General features: G+C 41.4%; 1 protein-coding gene and 2 long non-coding RNA genes across 13 annotated transcripts in view; 2 read left to right on the forward strand and 1 right to left on the reverse strand.

Moving 5' to 3' along the window:
• ZNF131 (zinc finger protein 131) lies at positions 1-16,142 on the forward strand. 10 transcript variants are annotated; one of them, XM_027709224.1, is made up of 8 exons: positions 2,920-3,056; positions 3,641-3,779; positions 4,425-4,526; positions 5,529-5,673; positions 7,447-7,810; positions 7,913-8,135; positions 11,825-11,955; positions 13,880-16,142. In XM_027709224.1, exons 2-8 carry the CDS (start codon positions 3,656-3,658, stop codon positions 14,540-14,542), a joined length of 1,752 nt encoding a protein of 583 aa, XP_027565025.1. In that variant the 5' UTR covers positions 2,920-3,056; positions 3,641-3,655; the 3' UTR covers positions 14,543-16,142. The 10 variants fall into 10 exon arrangements, with proteins under 10 accessions (XP_027565021.1, XP_027565022.1, XP_027565025.1 ...); XM_027709223.1 differs by lacking the exon at positions 2,920-3,056 and adding an exon at positions 5,271-5,424 and having other exon boundaries at positions 3,668-3,779; XM_027709220.1 differs by lacking the exon at positions 2,920-3,056 and adding an exon at positions 1-82 and having other exon boundaries at positions 7,447-8,135.
• LOC113981691 lies at positions 11,966-17,616 on the reverse strand. Of its 2 annotated transcripts, none has more exons than XR_003538498.1 (3): positions 17,501-17,616; positions 14,136-14,236; positions 11,966-12,795 (listed from the first exon to the last, which is right to left on the reverse strand). It is a non-coding gene; the product is annotated as an uncharacterized LOC113981691 (long non-coding RNA). The 2 variants fall into 2 exon arrangements; XR_003538497.1 differs by lacking the exon at positions 17,501-17,616 and adding an exon at positions 16,893-17,277.
• Positions 16,722-22,731, forward strand: part of LOC113981690 — a 17,718-nt gene continuing 11,708 nt past the window's right edge. The window contains exons 1-2 of the long non-coding RNA XR_003538495.1: positions 16,722-16,911; positions 18,835-19,820. This is a non-coding gene — a long non-coding RNA (uncharacterized LOC113981690). The remainder of the gene's footprint in view (positions 16,912-18,834; positions 19,821-22,731) is intronic.

Here is a 22,731-nt window from a genome sequence, read left to right on the forward strand (position 1 = left end):
CGCGCGCCTCCTTTCCAGCGTGCCGGGCAGCAGGAAGCGGCAGCGGCGGAGCGGGAAGCGGCGCGGCGAGGAGCTGCTCCTGGTGAGTCCCTGGCGGAACCGTCTCGCCACTCTGCGGCGCACCGCGCCGCTGGGCCGCGACCCGGCCAGGAATTGAAAAGGGATCGATTTAATGCGCGCTTTGATGACGTAATAAGGACTAACGAGGCGGCGGCGCTGCCGAGCGCCCGACTCGAGCCGGCGGCGGTCGAGCTCCCCCCCGGGACTTCCCCGCGGGACCCTCGCGCCCGCGGGCGCCGCTCGCACCGCGCCCGCACCGGCCGTGCCCAGCGGGCCGTGGGCGCGGGCCAGGCCTTCCGCCTTCGCCCGCTCCGGGCACTCGGCGGCCGCTCATTGGCTTCTCGGCGCGGGGCGGGCTAGGCCTCCGCCTCGCGATTGGCGAGGGCTGCGCTGACTGACAGCGGTGCCCGCCAATGGGGTCCCGGGGCGCGCGGGCCGAAGCCCGTGGGCGGCCGGAGCTGCGGGCGGGGCGCGGGGGCGGTGACGCCCTCTGGCGGTCGCGAGGGGCGCAGTCCCGGCCCCGCAGTGCGGGAACGGGGAGCGGGAACGGAAATGGGAACGGGAACGGAAATGGGAACGGGAGCGGCGTCTGCTGGGGTGGTGGTTCTGGGCAAAAACGTGCGGCTCAGTGCACGAGGGATTCCTGCTGCTTCACTGCACACCCCGCAGATCCTGCTTGCCCAAGATGGCGGTGGTTTGGGCAGCCTGCACCAGCCCCGCCGAGCTGTCCTGTGGGACCCGTGCGCTGGAAAGTGCCTGGTGCCTAAAATACAAGGAGTTCCTGTTGTAGTCCAGGAGGGTGGTAGTAATAAGATGTTTCCATTGCGGTGGATTTATAAAAATCTGCAAATCGTATGCATGTGACGTGAAAGGAGTACAGGCTGGAAAAATGGTCAGTAGTTGAACGAGTCTTCCAAGAAAATTGGGTGAACAACTAAGTATTCCAGTATCCATCCCTCATCTGTGAGCCCGCTCATAAGAGGGAACTCGGATCACTTCTGTCCATCTTCCTGAGCTGTTCTGTTTTCCCAGCTGTACCTTTCTTTTCTTTGTGCAGAACAGTCGTGCTCCTATTGAACATGTGCTGTTCTGTCTGGCTTTCTTCTGCAGTATGACCAAGTTTTTAACATGAGAGTACGCAGTGAATGCTGCAATTTCGTTGAGCTACACAGTAAATTCACGCTTTTTACTAGTTCTGTGTAAATTTATGACAATGAACTAGCTAACATAAGTTGTATGTCTCCTCACTCATGTTTCATAACAGTTCTGAGAAAGAAACTTCTTAAAATATCTTGGATTTGCTGGGGTGAGGTTACTCTAATATTTTGAGGGTTTGGAGGGTTTTTTGGGATATCCCTCTAAACAAACAATTTGAAACTAAATCGCATTTGGGTAGGTAGAAATCATGAGAGTTGGAGATCAAAATCTTGCTTGTTTTACGGAATTATGCTTTTAACTGCAAGTCATCTACCCTTTTATGATGTGTGAAAAATGGGCAAAAAGAATTAAACAGTGAACTAAGTGGCTGACAACTTCCCACATGAGACTTTATGTGAAATACCGTATGGTGGAGGAAAGCAGGAGCTGCTGGTTGTCTGTCTCAGACCCATCATTACAGATGAGGTGCAGTCACTGCAGCAGCAGCATCCACTCCCTTCCACCTCACCTTCCCCTGTAGGCTGGTCTCTGCCTCCTTGAAGACCCTGACAGGTGTTTCTGTTGCAAAAAGTGGAATATGTAAAATTTTCTTAAGAAAGGATGTTCTTTGATGTTTGATCTTTGTAAACTTTCAAGCCTGATCAACGAGAAGGGAGATTTAATCCGTGAAACAGAGAGCAGCCAACAAGCTCTAAGTCATGTCTAGGCATTAGAAAAACACATTACCTGTTGGTAAAACTGCCTTGTTAAGGTTTAGGACTGGACACGCTTCAATGATTTCAGACCTAGGGGGAGGTTAACAAAGCTTTGGAAGAAGGATCCCCACTTACAGTGGACACAAAGAATGCAGAATTTACGGGCCACAGGGACATTGGGAAGAACCTCCAAGGTGAGGAAGAAACTAATAAAGCCAAACCAGCAACTGTGCTGAAATCTGCTCCAATTGGGTAAAAGGTAATTCTGCCAAGGAGTGATCATGACCACCAACCCAAGAAACCTAGGGACTCGGGAGAAAGACTGAGAATGTGGATTAATTAGCATGAGAAGCAAGAGAATCATTAACCAATAGAAGATATAATACTAATTAACAAGAAAACCATGTAATTTGTAGCCAATGAACACTAGCTCCTTTGTTTACTAAAATGCATAGTAATATAGTGTATAGTAGTATAGTAAAATAGTAACATATAATAGTAAAAAGTTTCGATAGTTGGTGTGCTTGATTTGTGGAATACCACCGGGAACCCAGGCTTGCATAACTGAAATAGATAATCAATGTCTCTCTCAATGTTTAATTATTGGCTTGTTGCATGCCAGGTAATGGATCTGATTTTAGTGGATATTTTCCTGGTTGGCAACGCAGCAATAGCAGGTGGAGCTGGATTTCCCTAAGTGGTTGCTTGTTCTCTATTTATTTTGTTCTCTTGGCAAAATGACTTCTCTCCGGGCAGTTTTTTCTGAGATGCAAGAAAGAGTGTGTTTTGTGGTGAAAATAGGAGCTCCATAATTCTTCTTTTCTGCGGCATTCTAAGTGTTAGCCGTGTTAATGTGGGAGTTGAAGATGAATGTTGCTGCATAGATCTGAAGTAATTTTGCCTGGGGGTGATTTGTGAAGTGCTTTCATTGAAGCACTTGGATGCTCTCCTGAGGTTCTTTTGCTTAAGCAGCAGACTAACATCTGCATCTCATCCACAGGCTAAACCTCTTTATGTCTGAGATCCTGTGCAACTGCTACACCCACCTATGCATATTGTATAAGGAAGGGCCATGAAATTACAAGCATATGTGTCTCTTTAGAAAGGCTAGCAAAGAATATTTCACCTTGCAGGGGAAGAAATGTAAGCAGGAGGGATGAATAAGCTTGGGTGTGACAGCAAATGAAATCCCTGGCAACTCTAATGTACTTAGAAGTTGAAAATTGCTGCTCGATTACATGGATGCTTGAAGGAAGTAAACATCTTGTGTTCACAAGGAGCAAAATGTGACTTTAATATGAAATTTTTAAGAACTGTTCTTCTACCAGGTGGAGTGGTGGGATGGTGAGAAGTAACTTTATAAAGATTCTGATATTATCCTGCTGTGGTGTTGAATAATTAGCCATGGAGATGTTACATTCCTGCAGTATTTGCTTTGAGAATGGTGGGTCCTTACTGAAACTGTAGGATAAAGAAATACGCTTATCCACTTTGACTGTTTTTTCATGTGTCTAAATAAAACAATATTCCACATCAGTAACTGTGCCATTTCCTACCTGTCAGCTCACATCAGGTAAAAAACCTGTTACCAGAACAATTTGTTGTTTCTATTGGTTTTATAGTCCATGCAAAGTTCTAGTTAGTTTATGTCTGTATAAAGACCTGACTGTGCACAGTATTTACCAAGTGGCACAGAATTCTTACTCTCACACTGTACTTTTTTGCAGACCAGGTCTTTTGCCATGGAAGCTGAGGAAACGATGGAATGCATCCAGGAATTCCCTGAACACTATAAAGTTATTTTGGATAGACTGAATGAACAACGTGAGCAGGACCAGTTTACAGATATCACCCTGATTGTTGATGGTATGTATGGGCCTGGGAACCAGCTGGTATACAGGAAATTCTAAAGGCTGCGCTAGGATGCTGTTGGGTTTGGTCAGAGTCAGACTGGGCTGCAAACAGGCTGGTTCTGCACTGTGTGCAAGTTACTTGCAAAGTTTCATTTAACATCTCAGGGTCAACAGAGACTCCAGCAGTGATTAATAATTTTGCTTCTGCTTTTCCAAACAAAGGGCTAAATATTTTCAGATAGAAGCCCTCTTTGAAACTGCTGTGCTGTACTTAACATGCTGTCTAAGGATTTCAAAAACATTATTAAAATATTTTTCTCTGACTTGAGCTGACTGTTTGTACGCAGAGAACTTTTACAAATACTGTGTCTAAATAAAATCGCACCTTGAAATAAGATTTACTTCTTGCTTCTCTGGTATCATAACTTAAATATCTAAAAAGAGAAACACTGGAGTGACTGAGTCCTCCATCTGGTTGAGTTACCTTTAGCGAGGTAAGCAATGTCACCAAGGTTCTGCAAGAGATGGGATAGGATAGCTGCAGTAGTATCCCATGTTTTATGGAGACAGTGACTATATGCTGCTGGAATAGTGGAATAGTTGTTTAAAGCAGGTAGTCTTTTTCTGCATCTGCACTTATTCTGCACTCTCTTTGCAGGTCACCATTTCAAAGCTCATAAGGCTGTTCTTGCTGCCTGCAGCCAGTTCTTCCACAAATTCTTCCAAGATTTCACTCAAGAGCCTTTGGTGGAGATTGAAGGTAATCTGATTTGTACAATTAAAAACAACAGTTGTGTGCTCAAGCTGGAAGTTAATATAGCATCCTTGGTACAGGCCTACATACATAGAGTCATAGAATGTTAAGGGTCAGATCGGACCTTGAAGATCATCTAGTCCCAACCTCACTGTCATGGGCAGAGATACCTCTCACTAGACCAGGTTGCTCAAGGCCTTATGCAACCTGGCCTTGAACACTTAAAGATGATTGGTCATATAATTAGCTTTCTAGATCTTACCTCTTGAGTTGTTCTGAGACAGCTATCACCACTGGAAAAAAACTTCCCCTGAAGAAAAATCAAAAAGAAAAAGAACAGTCTTGAATTAAATTGTTGGAAGGGAAAGTGTGAGATTATGTGGGTGCTTTTTTAATTTTTTTCCTTTCTTTCCCTGATACATGGCTAGTGGAGGTCAGGCAGATCCTGCATGTTTTTAGAACTTGCAGTGTGACAAAATCTTTTCGCTGAGAACAGCCAGTCTGGTCAGATGAAAAAGGTTGACAGTGATGGCCAATGGCAGATGCCTTGGCTGGGATGCAAGAGCATGACAGGCATTGAGCAATACGTGTGTGGTAGGCAAGGAGCAAATTCCTGGAGCAGTATTTCACCCTCCAGTACCTTGCTGCTCAGAGACCTCTTGAAAGAGGAATAATATTTTTGTGTTTAAATCTATATATTATTCAAACAGCTTTTTGTCCATCTTATCCTTCTTTTTATCTTTGTCGCAGCAAAACTCCATAGTGTTCACATGTTTCTGTAGCAGACTTTCTATTCCAACACAAGTGAGGTTGGAAGTAGATGATATTTATGGTCTCCTCCAGCCCAAACCATTCAGTGGTTCTGTGGAGCCTTTTAAGAGTGTTATCTTTATGAAACTGGCAGGTACTGTGACCACAATGGTGTGCAGGCAAGTGTGCAAGATTCATCAGGTAGATGAGACTGAGGAATTGCTAAAAGAAACTGTTGTTTCTCTTTTCTGTATACAGGTGTAAGTAACATGGCATTTCGTCACCTAATTGAGTTCACCTACACAGCAAAACTAATGGTCCAAGGTGAGGAAGAAGCAAATGATGTTTGGAAAGCAGCTGAGTATCTACAGATGCTAGAAGCAATCAAAGCACTTGAAATCAGGTAAGCACATCAGCCTCTTTTTCTTCCCACCACTTAAAATATAGAGTCTTAAGAATCCTTTTGTAAGAGCTGGCTGCCAGTATTTTGCAGTGCTGTTCCTTATGCTGGAACCTCCTTAGCTTCTGTAGCACCATAACTCTTCTACTATGGCATACATGTCAGAAATATACAGGCTAAAAAAAGAATGTCACATTCGTTGGACTGGAACTCAATGGCAAGTGACATGGCTCATAAATGTTGCCAAAGTTGTAGGGCTGTGTCTTTGTGGTAACTGATACCAGGTCTCTGTGCTGCCTCAAGGCCCACACCTGACTGACAACTGGCTGCACAGTGACAGTGTGCCTCAGGTAATCAGAACACATTAATAAGTTTGTGCTGGTGTTTGTATTTCATGCAGCTTTCTGCTATTCTGAGAGAATAAGCAGTGATCTTAAAATTTCTTGCTGCAAAACTAACCTGTCAAATTTCTTGAATGAATGTAACTGTTGTAGTCAGTTTTATCTGGGTTCAATGTTGCTGTGGCAGCTTTTATCCTCTACCAGGAACTGTACTCCATTGCCAAGCTCCAGCATGAGAAAAATGGGTGCCAGTCCCATCATGCTGTTTTTCATCCCCTTTCTTCCCTTTTACTTCCACAAAGTGCTCTCACGTTCTCATTCCTTCTGCATGCTACACTGCTGGCTTTTGGTACATGATCCCAGAGCTCCTTGCAGTAATGTGCAATGTAACTATCATCTTGTAGACATCAGAAATCCAGGCTAGATGAAACTGACTTTAGCTGTTCTGTTTCCCTGTGTGTGACTAGAGTAAAGTCCAATTTGATAAGCTGTGTCCTGCATTACATCATTAGTCACATATCTCTGACATATGACTTGGAGATATTGGGCCAAGTCTTGTCTCCTATTACTAGAAGACGTGGAAGTGATAGGGAATGCATTATGTGAAAGGATTCATAGTGCTGCAAAGGAGGGTAAAAGCATGGCTTACCCCCGTCAGTCTGTTTGAGGGAGAGATACCCGCTCGTTTTCAAAACTGATAATGAGTAATGAAACCTGCAGCACAGAAGTGCTGTGGATGACTTGAAAGCATTGACCTGCTCAGTTCTGTCTATGTTTGAGATGACATGCAATCTCTGACATTTTGTGTAGGAAGGGGGGTTGAGTGTGTGTTACGCAGGGAGAATAGCAACAGAACTGAGGGTTGTGTTCAAGCAGAGAAAATTAAACTAGAATACTCTTTCCACATCCTGCTGGCTTTTATCTCAGCTGTTAGCTGTGTGCCTTCCTGAAGTACAAGATGCTATGATAACCACTGTGTGAAGTCACAGCTGTAGTGTTTTCTAACAAGCTCTAAGCACTGTGGGAAGCTGCACACACTCAGAGCTTAAGAATTGAAGAGCATAGGAGGGACTTGAACCTTATTTCTGAGTAGGCAGGCCAAAGTACTCTTTCTTTTGGGGGATTTTTCTTTCCAAGTACAGAACGTTACAATTTTTTTAGATAAGCCTATGTCATTAGGTTAACTGGCCTTTCTTCTTGATAGGTGCTTTGTGTCATTTGAGCAGCACCTTAGCAGCTTTAACCATGCTGTTTTACTACACTAAGGAGTGTAGGTCACGGACAAATTAACTTCTGACATGCACACAGATTAAGTGGTCATCACTCAACTTTAGGAAATGGCTAGAGAGTGTTGGATGCAGAAGCTCATTACTAGGGAGGAGTTCCTACGTCAGTGCTTATGGATCTTAACGATGTTTATGCAAATGATTTTCAGGAACAAAGAAAATTCATCACTCTTAAAATCAAATGAAGCGCAAGGTAAAAATAAACCAAAAAAGAGGAAGATTGCTGAAACCTCTAATGTTATCACAGAAACACTGCCATCTGCAGAATCAGAGCCTGTTGAAATTGAGGTTGAGATTGCGGAAGGGACAATGAAAATGGAAGACGACAGCATTGAAACACTTGAAGAAGTAGCTTCTGCAGAGCAATCCATAAAGTACATACAGACAACAGGTACATCAGATGAATCTGCTTTGGCTCTTTTGGCAGATATCACCAGCAAGTATCGTCAGGGAGAGAGAAAATGCCAGATCCAAGAAGAAGGTGATAATGCAACTGATCCCTCGTGCAAACAGGTAGAAGGTATTGAAATTGTGGAACTTCAGCTGTCACACGTGAACAATTTATTTCACTGTGAGAAATGTAACCGTTCATTTAAATTGTTTTACCATTTTAAGGAACACATGAAAACACACTCTACTGAGAATTACAAGTGTGACATATGCAATAAAAGATACCTACGAGAGAGTGCTTTGAAACAGCACCTCACCTGTTACCACCTTGATGAAGGTGGTGTCAGCAAGAAGCAAAGACCTGGCAAGAAAATACATATATGCCAGTACTGTGATAAGCAGTTTGACCACTTTGGACATTTTAAAGAGCACCTGCGGAAGCACACAGGTAAGAGTACTGCTACAGTCCGGATCTTGTGGCCTTCGTTCTCACATTTTGGGGCTTTGCATGCTTTGGGGAAATAGAGAATATGCTGAAGAAAACACATGAGTCCTGAGTGCTAGAAATACTTGGTTTCTAGTTACAACTAAAATGCTGGTGTGTCTTTTTGTTTTTTTTTTTTGTTTTACATTGTTGTAAACTTTTGAGGGATTGAGTTGATTAAAAATATGCACCTAAAACCAGAAGGCACTAATGAAGCTTCTCTGTCAAGTCTACTAAATCTTGAAGACTTTTTTTCAAAATACCTTCTTAAGGCATGTTCCTTTCTTCAAAAGTACCAAACTGAGCTACTTTTATTTTCAAAATTTTCTGATAAAAGTTTCTGTTGAAATATGATCTGATCATGACCTTCTTGGTGGAATACAGTCTAGAGCATTTCTTTATCTAATAGAACTTCTTAGTAAATGCCTATTAGTACATTAGACATAAAATACCCTCAAAAAATTCTCTCTTGTACCATCTTGTTTGGAAAGTTTTATCCTTGCTCTTGACACCTCATCTGTGATTTGAATTTTCTTTGTTAATTAAGCAAAACTACTAAGAACAGCAGAGCATTTCTAGTCACTCTAGTACACTTTTTGATTGTGAAATTTGCCTCTTTGAAATCTAGATAGCATTTTTGGAGTACAAAGTGACTTGTGCTCCTTTTTTCTTCCTTATAGTATGGAAGTATTACTTCATCTCACTGAAAAGTCTGCTGTCTGAACAGATAGCAAGCATGACACAGATAACTCTGAATGTAATATATATGTGGTCTTGATCTTCCAGATGTTTTTGTTTAATATGTCAGTCATGAGTCATGAGAAAAAATTTAATGGAGGGTAGCAGCTCTATTTCTGTTTCAGCTTCTTACTGTTAAAGCCTTTTAATTAGAATGGCTTAATTTAATAAAAATATATCTGTGTATGGGACTGCTGAGTATTGAATATATAGCAGTGTCCAGTATATTCCAAATAGCCTCTTAAAAATTCAGTTTATAAATAGATTTTGGCAAATCCTTATCCCCTATGAAGCAGGGAGTGTTTCTCCATTATGAGCAATCCAAATACAAGCTACTTAACAAAAATCTTTTCAGAAAAAAGTTTGTGGCTGATAACCAGATTAACTCAAAATACGTAATATGTTGTTTGCTCTTGCAAAAAAGTATTTTTGGTTCAAAGGAAGTTAGCATATCACAGAAGGTACAGAATACTTTATATACTGATCTAATAAGTATATAACATGGAATCTAATTACTTCCAGTTTAGCATTTTCAAAAGCCGTAAGCTCAAAATCAAAACAGAGATCACCATTTAACTCCTAAGGTCAGTGGAAAAACTCCCATTCAGTCACAGGCTTTCTAAATTCCAAATTCTGTATAGCACTGGTTAAATGCTAAAATGAAACTGAAAGGCCTAGGACAAAATGAACTAAAAAGTGTTTGATCCTGTTGTTGATCAGTCACTATGCCAGAAATTACATGAAAATAGTAACTGCAGCAGAAATAGAATCATAGAAAGGCTTAGGTTGGAAGGGACCTTAAATATTGTCTGGTTACACCCCTGGGACCATGGGTAGGGAACCTTCCACTACACCAGGTTGCTCAGAGCCCCATCCAACCTGGCCTTGAACACTTCCAGGGATGGGGCATGCACAACTTCTCTGGAGTGCCTCATCACCTTCTGAGTAAAGAATTTCTTCCTAGCATCTTATCTAAACCTACTGTCTTTCAGGTGAAGGCCATTCCGCCTTTGTTGTATCACTCCATGCTGTTGTAAAAAGTCCCTCTCCAGCCTTCCTGTAGGCCCCCTTTAAATACTGGAAGGCGCTGTACTGTCTTCCTGAAGCCTTTTCTTCCCCAGGCTGAACAACCCCAATGCTCTCAGCCTGTCTTCACAGCATAGTTTCCAGGAGGATCTGCTCTGTGATTTTGCTGGGCGCAGAGGTGAGACTGACTGGCTTGTACTTCCCTGGGTCTTCCTTATTTTTCTTTTTTAAAAGGGTTATGCTTCTGCTTTTCTGGTCAGTGGGAACTTGACCAGGCTGCCACACCTTTTCAAAATTTATGGATAGTGGCTTCCTCCACCAGCTCCCTCAGGACCTGCAGCTTTCTGTGTCCCAGGTAACCAAGTCTCCCATTTCTTTCTGGAGAGTGCCCACATTTTTCCTAGTCTTTTTATCACCCATGTATTTAGAGAAGCTTCTCTTGTTGCCCTTGGTGTCCCTGGTCAGATTTAATTCTATGAGGTCTTTAGCCTTCCTCCCTAACCTTATCCCTCTCTGTTCAGAGAGTCTCTCTGTATTCTTCCCAGGCTACCTGTCCTTGCTTCCACCATTCTAGGCTTCCTTTTTGTGTTTCAGTTTTTGCAGAAGCTCCTTGTTCATCCCTGCTCTGTAGTATTGTAGTTAGTAGAGATCTTGAAGATCATCTAATTCCAACCTGATTAGTTGCTTGGTCAAAATCCATGATTTTTGACCTGCAAAACTGAAGGCAGTTCAGCATCCTCTGCATTACTTTTACAATAGTCTCCAAAAATGTAGCCTTTTAACCATTGAGGGCAATGTTCCTGTCATTTAAACATCTTTGTCTAGCTTTCAGGTGTTTTAAGTGAGAATTGTGGATTTCTTTTGAAAAGATAATTAGGAGCTTTTGAATATTTTTGAAGATGTGGATTTATTGGCTTTCCACCTCAATATCCGCTAACTATTGCATTTCTGAAAATGCAGGCTTTTAAACTAACTCGAGTAGATTCTTATGGTATTCACTGAAATGGCTCTTTTGGAGTTCATCGAGCAGTTTGTTTCAGTAGTGATGTTGTACCTCCCCAGGTTAATTATCAGACTTTCAGAAGAAACACACTCTTGCAGTTTTCTTGTAATTTAATTTGCTTGAATTTCAGTGTGTTTGTGCATGGTGGAATTAGTAAAGAGAGACCTTTTGTTCATTACTATTTGATGATAGTACACTGCCTTTGATGATAAAAAGATTGGTTTTGTCCTTAGCTGGCTTCTGTGTTTGATACCATCGTTAAAAAGACATGGCCAAACTGAAAGGAATTTTATCTTACTTGTACCCATTTATGTCCTTCTGTGCTTGCTTTTCACTGTATTTTGGGAGAGGAGGGGGGTTTTGTTTGTTTTAACACTAATGAATTGTTATTTCATCATGTGCCACCTTCTTTTTCTGGAGCTCAGTTTCAGCTCTCAAGCATAAACTGTTACTGTTGTTTAAAATAAAAGTTTATATTATTTAAATACTTCTTTAATGTGTCACTTTGTATATTTACTAATGTTGATATTTTAATTATAGCAATTATCAGATGAAAAGTGAGAAAAAGCTGCTATTTCTTCAAGATACTTCATTGGAATTGTAATCTAATTTCCACTAAATTTATTTTCACCAAAGTGAAATGTACCTTAAATGGTACTGGTAATTGTTACATTGGTTTTCTTCTAAATGAGAGTTATGACTCCACATTTGTTTTTTTGCCCTCTTACATGGCATATCCATCTCTTTTTCTCTAGAATAATCCAGCTGGCCACATCTTTACAGTGTATTTATCAACCTAGACAAGAGAAAGAAAGGGGAAGAAGAGAGACCTGACAGAAGACTGGGTGGTTTTATACATTTACAAATCCTGTGTCTGTTTTAACAGGTGAAAAACCATTTGAATGTCCAAACTGCCATGAACGTTTTGCTAGGAATAGCACGCTCAAATGTCACCTGACGGCCTGTCAGTCTGGAGCTGGAGCCAAAAAGGGAAGAAAGAAGCTCTACGAATGTCAGGTGGGTAATGGAAGTAGCAGAGTCCCAGGCTAGATACCTCCGTCCTTCGAGGGAGTGGGGGCCTGAACAAGAAAGGCAAGGAGAGTGGCCTTATGTCTCCAAGAGCTACTTTAGTAAAATAAAGATCACATTCAAACACAATATGCAGATAAATTCTTATATCTAAGTAGCTCCGTTTAAAATGTGGAATTACTGATGTGGAGCTTCATAATACTTATAATCAGAGAGATTCTTATGGGTAGGCTGCCTTTTACTGGTCTTTCTGCTTCCTTTTCAAGGTTCTCGATGCACTGACCTAGGCCCTTCCCACTTCTGAGCACGCTTCACTAAAGTTCAAAATACAAAATAATATTTCATTTTTTATTTTATTATTATCCTCTTTGATACCAAACATACTAACTTTATCTGGAAAGTAATTCCAACTTATGGTAGTGTTGCCTAAAGATTGGGAGCCAAAAAAACTCCAGGCAAATTTAGTAGAGATAAGTTAATAGAGTGGGTCTTTAATGAAGGCTCTCTGACCATGGGAGTACAGAAAAGATGCACGCGCGCCGTGTCCAGTGGTTCTACAATTTTATAGTATTGTCCATCCAATCCCAGAACTATGTGTCCCCCAGTTCCTCACCAAATCTGTCCCCAGCATGCCTGTCCAGAAATTGAGTCAGGGGTCCTGAGACCCCTTTCTTCCTCGTCTTCCTCTTCTTCATGGCACATACTGTCTTTGGAGCTTCTCCAGCGTTCCAGACTATGATGGTATCTTGTTGTTCAGGCCTGGGGTGCAAATATTCTTAAACAGAAGATGTTTTCTACAATTCTACCTTGAAAGGAGCCTAAACAAGCCTAAAGAATTTAGAAAATTTGATCTGAAATGGGGAAATAGAGTGTAAACTACTATTTCAAAGTGTGAGAGACTATACAATTATATTAAAAATCTATATTTACTACATAGCTACTCTAAAATCTACAAAAAGCTAAAAATCCAAAATATTCAAATGCGTCACTGGCAATCTGTAATGTCTTTTAAGCAAAATAAATGCTGTAGAGGTTGTTAGGGTACTTGGTCACTGTATGTAACTGTCATTTGAAAAGCTGTTCAGATAAATTTTACTTCACTTTTAAAAGCAATTCTGAAGAGCTAGGAAATAAAAGAGCTGAAGTTGGTTGTAGCATTTTTATTTGCTGGTTTGCTGCCCCACTGCTGTGACAATCTCCCTGCTTTTCTTTTGCTCCCTCCTGCTTTCCTGCAAGTTCTCATGCTCTCACATGCACTACCTCGATCTCTGCCTCTCCCTCTCATGCTCTTTCATATGCTTCTTCCCTCCTCCCCACTCCTTCTACCCCCTTCCTCTTCTTCCTCTGTCCCCACTTTTTCCCCCTTCTCTCTCATTCTTTCTTGCTCTTCTCCCCTCTCCTGCCACCTTTCCCTGCTCTTTTCCTTGCTCTCTTCCTTCCCCCTTTCTTTTCCTCTCTCTCCCTACTCCCATCACTCACCACCCTGTGAATCCCCAAGTCTCTCTTCCCCTGCCCAAGCCCCCTTCTCCGTCTTTCTCTTACTTTTCATTTAAGGCTGTCATCTCAATCATTTCACAGAATGGCTGCAGTTTGAGGTTAAACTGGGTTATGTAGAAGAAAACTGCTGAATATTGGCTTTATTTTTCTTCAAATGCTCTACTGACTGACGAATTTTGTCAGTGTCCTATGCAGGCACAACTCAAAGTAGCTCACTGTTCTTAAAAAATGAATAAATAAATACCAGGTCTTCTGTTTGTCTGAAGCTTGCTTCTCAGCTTTTACATCTAATGTCTATGTTTTTTGAATCCAAGTAGCAAGAAGCCACACTATGTGAAGCCATGATCTCAGAGAGGCACCATACTTTGTCATATTTCTGTTGGCACTGTTTAACATACTGTATCTTTTGTTTCAGGTTTGTAACAGCGTTTTTAACAGCTGGGATCAGTTCAAAGATCACTTGGTGATACACACTGGTGACAAACCCAACCACTGTACCTTGTGTGATTTGTGGTTTATGCAAGGCAGTGAGCTGAGAAGGCATCTCAAAGAAATGCACAATATTTCAGAACTACTGGTGACAGAAGAGGTTCTTCCAGTGGAAGCTATGGAAGCTGAACCAGTAACGTCAATGACAATAATAGAGCAAGTTGAGCAAGTCCATGTCCTACCAGTAATTCAGGTACAGGTGGATCCTGCACAGGTAACTGTGGAACAGATGCACCAGGATCTCATACAGGACAGTCAAGTCAAAGGCACACAGATGGAGGAACTGCAAGAACAGGTGCAAATTAGTTACTTGGAAGTTGAACACATTCAGACTGAACAAGGTGCTGAAGTTCACGTGGAGCAGTTACATGTTGAGCACGTAAATCAAATACAGATGGAAGAGGTACAGGCAGAACTTATAGATGGAACACACCTTGAACAAGTAGAATATCAAAGTGTTGATCAAGGAGAAGCAGAAGAAAAAGAACCTAATCAAATAGATGATACAGATAAGGAACATCATGAACAAGCTGAAGACTTAAAAACACAACAGTTAGTGGACATGCAGAATGAAAACGTGGATGACTAGGACAAATAATGACACTGCAGGTTTAGGAATGAAATACCAAATTATTTTTGTTAACTTTTACATTGGTTTTTGAACTGTCAGTGGTCACCTTTCCAATATGCTGTCCTTAGGAAGCTGGACCAGTGGACCAAAATTAGCTTTCTTCATGTACAATTAAACTTCTCTCATATGTGAAAAATAACTTTCCCATTCATGTAATGCCATGGAACAGAAGCTACCACAGACATGGACACCTTTGTGAGGTTTTTAGCAATGAATAGCTTTGTATCATTGTTACACCATTCCTGGGTATATGTAAGAGTAATTTCACCTCTTTTCCTCTTGCAGTAGAAGCAAACTCTTGTATAGTATTGCAGGGTGTCTGTGGCAGGAGAATCACTAAAATCTGAGGGTTTCTATTGTAAGTGGCAATTACGTACCTGTGAATTTTCAGATCTTTCAGGCTGGGCTAAAATTAGCATTGTTGCTGGAGGTGTCTGAGCACAAAAATCCCGTGCCTTTTCAGCACTGACTAGTTAAATTTCCCAAAAGTTTCTAGAGTTTTTGAGAATTTAGTTCTATAAAAGGCAATGTAGGTAATGTTATAGTGCTTTATATTTTTGCTTAAAATTGTCAGCTACTGGTTTTCTTTTTGCATTAAATTTAGAGGTGGGGGGCTGAGGGAGGGAACAGATTCCACATGGAGGCAGCAGGACACTCTAAAAGGGACACTTAAAAACAGAAAAAACTTGGTAGAGTCTTTGGCAAACACAAATTGGAAAAAAGCTACCACCAGACTCTTCTTTTATAAATAATCGTTTTTGAAAATGAATATGTTTAAACAGAATATAGATATTTGTCTATATGGTATCAGGTTCTTGGGTTTTTTGAAAAGAAATTCTGACACTTGACACAAAGATATGCTAAACATAAAAGTAAAAGCCATAGGTATGAGTGCTAAACTGTGGTTTGAAAAGTAGAAATGTAAATAGTTTAATCAATAATAGACAATAAAACAATACCAACCATTAAATGTTGCATTACTTGTTTTATCCATTAGGAACAACTGAGTGGCAATTACAGTGCCAGCTTCCAGTGTTAAGAAGCAGTCTCATTTTTAATATGATTATTATCTCTTTACTGTAAAGTTAGATTTGTTTAGAAAATACTTGTCTATCTCTATGCTCAAGGATGCTAAGAACTACTAATTCTTAATTACTGCTGGAGGTTAGAGGTGCTCCACATTTCTGAAAAACTATTTTCAAAGCCTTAAATGGAGGAATTTTTGCAAGGACATTCCCTAATGCTCTTGGTAATCTTGTAGGTCTTAGCTAAAATCAGGCTTTTATATTCCATGTTCAAATGCAGAACTATTTCCTGGGATTTGTGCATTTATTTAATCTCATTCAAGAATATGTTTCATTGTAGCTTTTGAGAAACTGTTGCAAAACAAACATGGATCTCAATTAAACTTTGAAGCCATTTGATTAATGCAACTTGCATTCTTTTTTTATTATGTTTTGTGTTTTCTGAGATGCAAGTAATTTGTGATGAGATTCTGTGCAGAGGGAAGAATGTGGTCCAGTGTTAATCATGAAAATAAAATCAGTTATTATATTTATACCTGGCTTCTGATAAGCAGCTTGTCTTTTGATAACATGGAGGGGACAGGCCTCCTTGCTTAGCTGCATAGCGCTGAAATTTTGGGGGTATTTGTGCATATAGACAAAGTCAGTCTCTGTGGAATTAAAGGAAGGATCTGTCTGTGGGTCTGACCAGTGAAACCTACTTTTAGGTAATTTAAGTCCAATATCAACTGAGCAGTTTCTTGGTATTGGTAACAAGGCCAGTGGTTTGGTAAGCACAGTTGGGCTCTTTCTTCGTTCAGTTTGATCTCCCCTTTCCAACAACAGTTCATGAATTTGGTAGGAGAGAAACAATGCTCTGGTCTTGGGCCCACTGGTACCCCCTCTAGATTCCCGATGAGCCTGGGTGGGAGTATGATGGGACTATGACTCGTCCCCTCCTCCCCCGAAGGGACAGGGAGAAAGGCTCTCCTCAAGTGGCAGCTCTGCTCCCCCCTTCCCTGTAATTCCCTTCCCATATGACTGAAGCCCAAAATGCTCCCATCCGTGAAGTCCTTTGTGCCTCCTTGCTGCACCAGCTGATCCTGAAGGAGGGAAGGTTGATGGGGGAGTGGAAGCTCTGGAAAAGCCACCTTGCCATCCCCTCTCTGCCCCCAATGTCTGTATAGACACACAGACCTCTCTGAGCTCCGTATTCCCAATGCACTGTTGGAATTCTTCCCCCTAAACACGCACGCGCTTCAGGTCCCCGGAGCTCTGTGTGACGCGTGTCCTGGGAGTTGTACCTTGGAACTACGCCTGTCTGTAATTTAAAACTCCTGGAGCCGGAAAGGGGGAACAGCTGTGGCTCCCGGGATGCGGTGGGGGGGGGGCCGGGACGGCCTGGAGGTGCCAGTGGGGAGTGGAGGCTGGTCGACGCCGCCAGGGGCCGGAGCTGTCCGAGGTTTGGAGGCTGCCGGGTGCCGGGGGTCTCTCCCGCGGGCAGCGAGGGGAGCGGTGTCAGGAGGCGGGGAAATGGCGCGGACGCCTGAGGGGAGCAAATGGCGGGCGGCACGAAAGGGCCGGGGCGCTGCGGCGGCGCTGCTTCCCGGGATCGGGATCCCGGGAAGGGAAGGGCCGGACCGGCCGGGCCCTGCGGAGCCGGGGATGGAGGCGGAGGGAGGCAGGTACCCGCGCTTCCCTCGCCAGGGAGCCCAGCCAGCCTGGGCACCGGGCGTCGGGAGCTGCGTGTCGGCGAAAGAACCCCCCCCTCGAGCATCTGCTAAAATACCGCTGGGGGAGTTATTACTGATAATTTCAGTAATAGCTCGTCGCTGCTGTTCTAGTTTGTGAGTCGGATTGCCTAGAGGAAGTATCCTGGCGAAAAGGAATCCTGGAGACATTCCAAACCCACCAGGACGCGTTCCCGTGTTACGTGTTCCAGGTTACCCCGCCTTGGCAGGGGCGGTGGACTGGATGGTCTCCAGAGATCCCCTCCAATCCTAACGATTCTGTAATTCTGGCATTTCCCGGTGGTGCAGTATTCCGCATTTTCCTAACGCTGAGGCTTTTTCAAAACCCTCGGAGCAACATGAGGCTGTACTCATGACGGGGAGTAGGTTCCATTTGTTACTTAAATGTAGATTCTTTGAGAGAAACGCGTGTCTTATCTGACACTCTCTCACACTTAGAACTAACGGGAGCCTGAGGCAAAAATATTTTCATTCGAAGAAATCCCATCCTGTGCTTGACCTACAAAATACATGACTCCATGGAAGGAGTGGAGACATACTACTACATTTTCTGGTTGGGTTGTTATTCCTTAGATAGTGTAATCTTTCCATATAGCTCCAGAGTGTCAGGCACAGTCACTTCCCTAACAGCAGGTATCAGAAGAATGCTCCTTTAAGGATGTAGTCTGGCATTTCAGTTGATTCACACCAATAGATTTGTTGATATTATGGGTACACACATGTTCCAGCATGTTTAAATGGTCCCAGTTCAGGAAGAAAACTGAAAGCTGATGCTTGTTTTCAGAGAGAGAAGAGTGTTTGTTTATATGTATATAAAAAATCCACCTGAATTTAAGATGTATAAGTCTATCCAAAAGGGTCCTAAATTATATATATGATATTTTTTCTTGCACTATGTGTTTACTTTTTAAATATTTTCTCAGATCTATACCAGTTCCAGGAGCTGAGCAATCTCATGACTGTAAATGAGCAAATAATTTGATTGAGTTTATTTTTCCTGTCCACTTATATATTATCATCCATCTTCTAGTGCCTTTAGTTCAACTGAGACTTCTTTTCTAAATGGTATCTTATCCCACAACGAGAGGCAAGGACTTCATAGATTGATAGATAGCTAGGTAGATAGATAGTAGGTCTGTTTGGGAACTAAAAAATAAAGATGCCTGAATATGCCAATATTCCTATTCTTAACAATTGCTTGTTTGGAATATTTTCCAAGTTGTTTTTTTTAAATCGCACCTTCTGGGGTATTTTAAAAAATATTCTCCAGTTGTGGAGTCCATAGCTTTATCAGATGAAAATAGTGATTTTGTAAACTAAGACAGGACTATTGCAGATGTAAATAATTCATTATAGTACATTCTGATATTACTAGGCAATTTTGAAGGCAATTAAGTGGCACTTGAAAATATTTGGTTGTTCATACTGCCTCCACATTGCAATAAACTGATCTATTAGCCCTTTGCTAAAAAGGATTTTTCTTTGGTTCCTGTAGGTTGAACTTCATAGCAGGATTTTCTGGATTTCACCTCTGAGGAAATGAGATGCTCCATGGAGTGGAGCCACTGCAAGTTCCTGCTCCACGAGTTACACAGCACTGACCCAAGCAGACACAGCATCGTGGCAGCTGTAGAGCTTTGCTTGGGGAAGCACATGTAACTGAGGTGGTTGTAAGATACATGTCCAAAAGGTGCTCTCAGAAGGATTAACTGCTTACAGCTGCAAATACCACACAACTTTTTCATGGCCAGTTGTAGCCTCCAGTGTTATTCCGAAGCCCTGGAAGTGGGGCATGTTTGCTTCTTTTCCTGATTTTTACTGTGAGGTGGGAAATAAACTTCAACCTTTGAAAATCTTGGCTAACACTGAGAAAACCTCCCGTATGGCTCTTCCTTGTGTTTGGAAAAAAAGTAGTCCTTCATGCATAGACAGCTCTCTTTTGGGACACTTGGCAAATATTATTTAGCTCAGCCTCTAACTCTTCCTATAAAGTACGTAAATGGCTTTTATTTTCCCCTTTTTAATTTTCTGTATTTTTTATGGTTACACAGACTAAGTAATTCTACAAGCAGGCAGTAATGGAACTGAAAACACTGTCCAGCTTTCTGACTTTCTGTCCTGAAGCATAAAACCAAAGACTCTTCTTATTGCAAGGAAAACAAATTAGCAAGAAAGATAACTCCAAAATAGAAATCTTGCTTGAAATATAAGACTATGCCTGATGTGGGAAGTATAGGGATAATACTGATTTTTTTATGCTTATAAAATAAATACAAATTTGCACACTCAGAACCATGAAAAATTACTTGGAAAACACTAATATTTTCTCAGAAATTATACATTTCCAACAGCTTCCAAGGATTTTCATTACTTTCAGCATTCATTCATATGATGAGCCTCTCTTCTGGTTGTAAATTGGTATTTTTAGATGCAGAGAGGGTTAGAGATTATACCCCTCTCAATATCTGCAATGAAATAATTGTAAGTATGTCTGTGCTAGTGATAAATCTTCTTAATGCTGCATGGAGACAGATCTGCTCGTAGAGGATTATTGGGATACATTTTCTGCTGGTTGTCATGACAATTACAAATCCATGCAACTGCACAACAGTGTATTAATCTGTGCGTGCAGTTTAATCCTGTTTCCAAATTAGATCATCAATACTGAACAGATAGATAACAGCTGGTTTAAATGCTGTCTGTTCACTTCTCTGAAAATAGCACCCAGAGTCCAGCCAATATGCCTCCAGTTTTCTAGGAAAGACATGGTGTTAAGCCATGGAGCAATTTGCCGCTGTAATAGCACTGTACAACTTGGCTCAGTGTCCCACGTCCCGTATTCTTCAGGTGTTTATAATTAACATAATTTTTCTCAGTCTGAATTATTATGTCATTTATGTTTTAGAGATTATATCAGAAGTTTAGGGACTCTATAGTCCCTCATTAAGAGAACCTGGTTATTACACTGTGTAGCAATGCGTGCTGATGCTATCATGACCTTTAAAGCTCTTGTTGCAAAATAAGGAGGTATTTAATCTGAAAGGAAGTTAAGAAACATGAGTATTCCCTGCAAGGCAGTTGGGGTGTGCTTGAAAACTCATCTGGCATTGAATAATTCAAGACAACTACTCCTGGTGTGTCTTGAACCCTCTTTCATTATTTTGTAATTAGTATATTTTATTATTTTGCAATTATTATTTCCATATTATTTCCATTATTATTTCCAATTTTTACTTCCATAGCTTTTCCTGTAGTTTGCTGAAATGTACTTGTGAACTTCAGTGTTTGTGAAAGGTTTCATGAAGTCAAGGTAATCAGACTCAGTTCACGTGGCCTCTTCTAGGGGCTGTGTTTGTGTAAAATGTCAGCCCTGTCCTGCACAACAGGCCCATAGATAATGCGGTTTTCCTTAGAGCACACTTGAAAGAATCAGCTTTTCTTAGTCCTGCAGGAGTTGATTGCACTGGCAGTTGTCTTCTCTGCCCTGCCAGGCCACCATGAATTAATTGTGGGCTGAGAGGGGCAGCATGAAAGTACACTAGTAATTATAGAAGGAGAATCTACCAGTGCTTCTTGGATTTGGTTTCATTTTTATGCATGACGGAGCAGTGTAAGTTTGGGGGTTTTTTCATTGGCTACAGATTCCACAGAATTCTCATTTGGTTTTACAGAACTCAAGTTGAAGAGTCTCTTTCAACTTATGCCCAGGTCTAGTCCAGTAATCAGGAGGCACAAGAATTATACTGTTGAACTGAGCCTTGGGCTCTGCTCTTAAATATTAAGTTCCACTTCTCTGGCAAAGCATGGCATTATTGCACTGAAGGAGAGCTGATCACTTACCAGCTTCAGTAAATATAAAATTTAAGACGAGTAATCAGTGTTTAATTTCCATTGGCACATTTTCATTAGCATTTAAAGGGAAGTCTTTCTTTACTTACTCTCAACAGTGCACAGGACTGTTTGAGCTATCAAGCAGCATGCCAGAGGGGCATAGGGATTTGAGTTTTCCAGGGATGTTTAGCCAGGGATGTTAACTTTTCAGAAATAGTACTAATGCAAAGTGTCATGTTCCACAGCATATCAATGACTAATTTTTATTTTAATTTGAAGTGTAATCAGCTCCATTTGGCAGAGATTTCTCTTGACAGCAGTTCAGTTGCAATTAAGATTGACGACTTTTTGCATAAGTAGTGAAGATTTGTCAAGATTTTATTTCAATGCCTTCTTGCTTATTCTTCCTTAGGGTTTTGTTTTGGGGTTTTTTAATCCCTTGTGCCTTTTTCTGTCCCAAACCCCTTTTGGTTTCTTGATATCACTTGAAACAGCTGATATCTTGCTAAGCAGAGAAAAATAAGATGCAAGTTTCCCTTCAGAATCAAAGCATAGGGGCATCAGTAAGAGCTGGGTTTGGCCTTTTTCCTGGATGCGGATTATATCATCCTCTTTGGTGGTCTCTGGTGACCCTGGATTCAATGACTGCCTGATAACATGTTTGGTAGAAAAATCAAGGATTGAATTAAGAAATACCTGGAAACTAGCCCAACACATGACATGAATATGTAGTCATTGAGCAAAGTATATTGAATATATAGGAATAGAGATTGGTGTTGCCAAAAATTCTGTGCTTAGCAGAACAAACTCATTGTGACTGAGGCTTAATTCTTGCTAAACATCACATTATTTGGATGTCTCACACAGAGCTATAACCATAAAGCCTGATGTTGAGAAAATATTTTTTAACTTTTCTTCACATGAGGGGGTGATAGTTTCATGCATAAATTTTGTGTGTAAATTGCTGCATGGGTCTGCATCACAGTCAGTGAATTGTCCTCTCTCCAACCTTCTAGAAATTTACTTTAAAGATGCTTATGGTTTTTTTAAGGCATACCTGTAAGATAGTTGAGCAGTGATAGTGTTCTTCTGCGCATGGAAAGACTGCATCTGAAACCCTTCTTCAGGGCTTAGAACAGGGATTCAAATACACCACCAAAATCTGAGTAGGTGCTTCAGTCATGAGGCTATTTTGTGGTAGCTCTTTTGACATGGGTTCTGTTGGGTTTGTTTTGTTTAAAAACATATGGAAGTTGTTTTATTCCAGATGTGGAATAACTTCACATTCTTAAAAGAAACTGAATTGCCTTTATCAGCTCCACGTAACCAACATATGGGGCCATACAGGACCTTTACTGAAAAAGATACTGTTTCAGGACATGGAATCTTGGGCTATTCATAGGGAAAAGACACTGGTATCAATGAAACTGAAAAGTGAAGCCAACACATCAGTAACTCACGAAAAGAATGTAGCTTCCTGTACAGACGTGTTGTTTCAGGAATTGTTTCCTTCAGAGAAGAACCTGTCTTGGCAGTATTCTTGTTTTCTTCTCGGTTATTT

Source organism: Neopelma chrysocephalum, unplaced genomic scaffold (genome assembly GCF_003984885.1).
Source record: "Neopelma chrysocephalum unplaced genomic scaffold, ASM398488v2 Primary Assembly neopelma1_96710, whole genome shotgun sequence".
Lineage (NCBI taxonomy): Eukaryota > Metazoa > Chordata > Aves > Passeriformes > Pipridae > Neopelma > Neopelma chrysocephalum.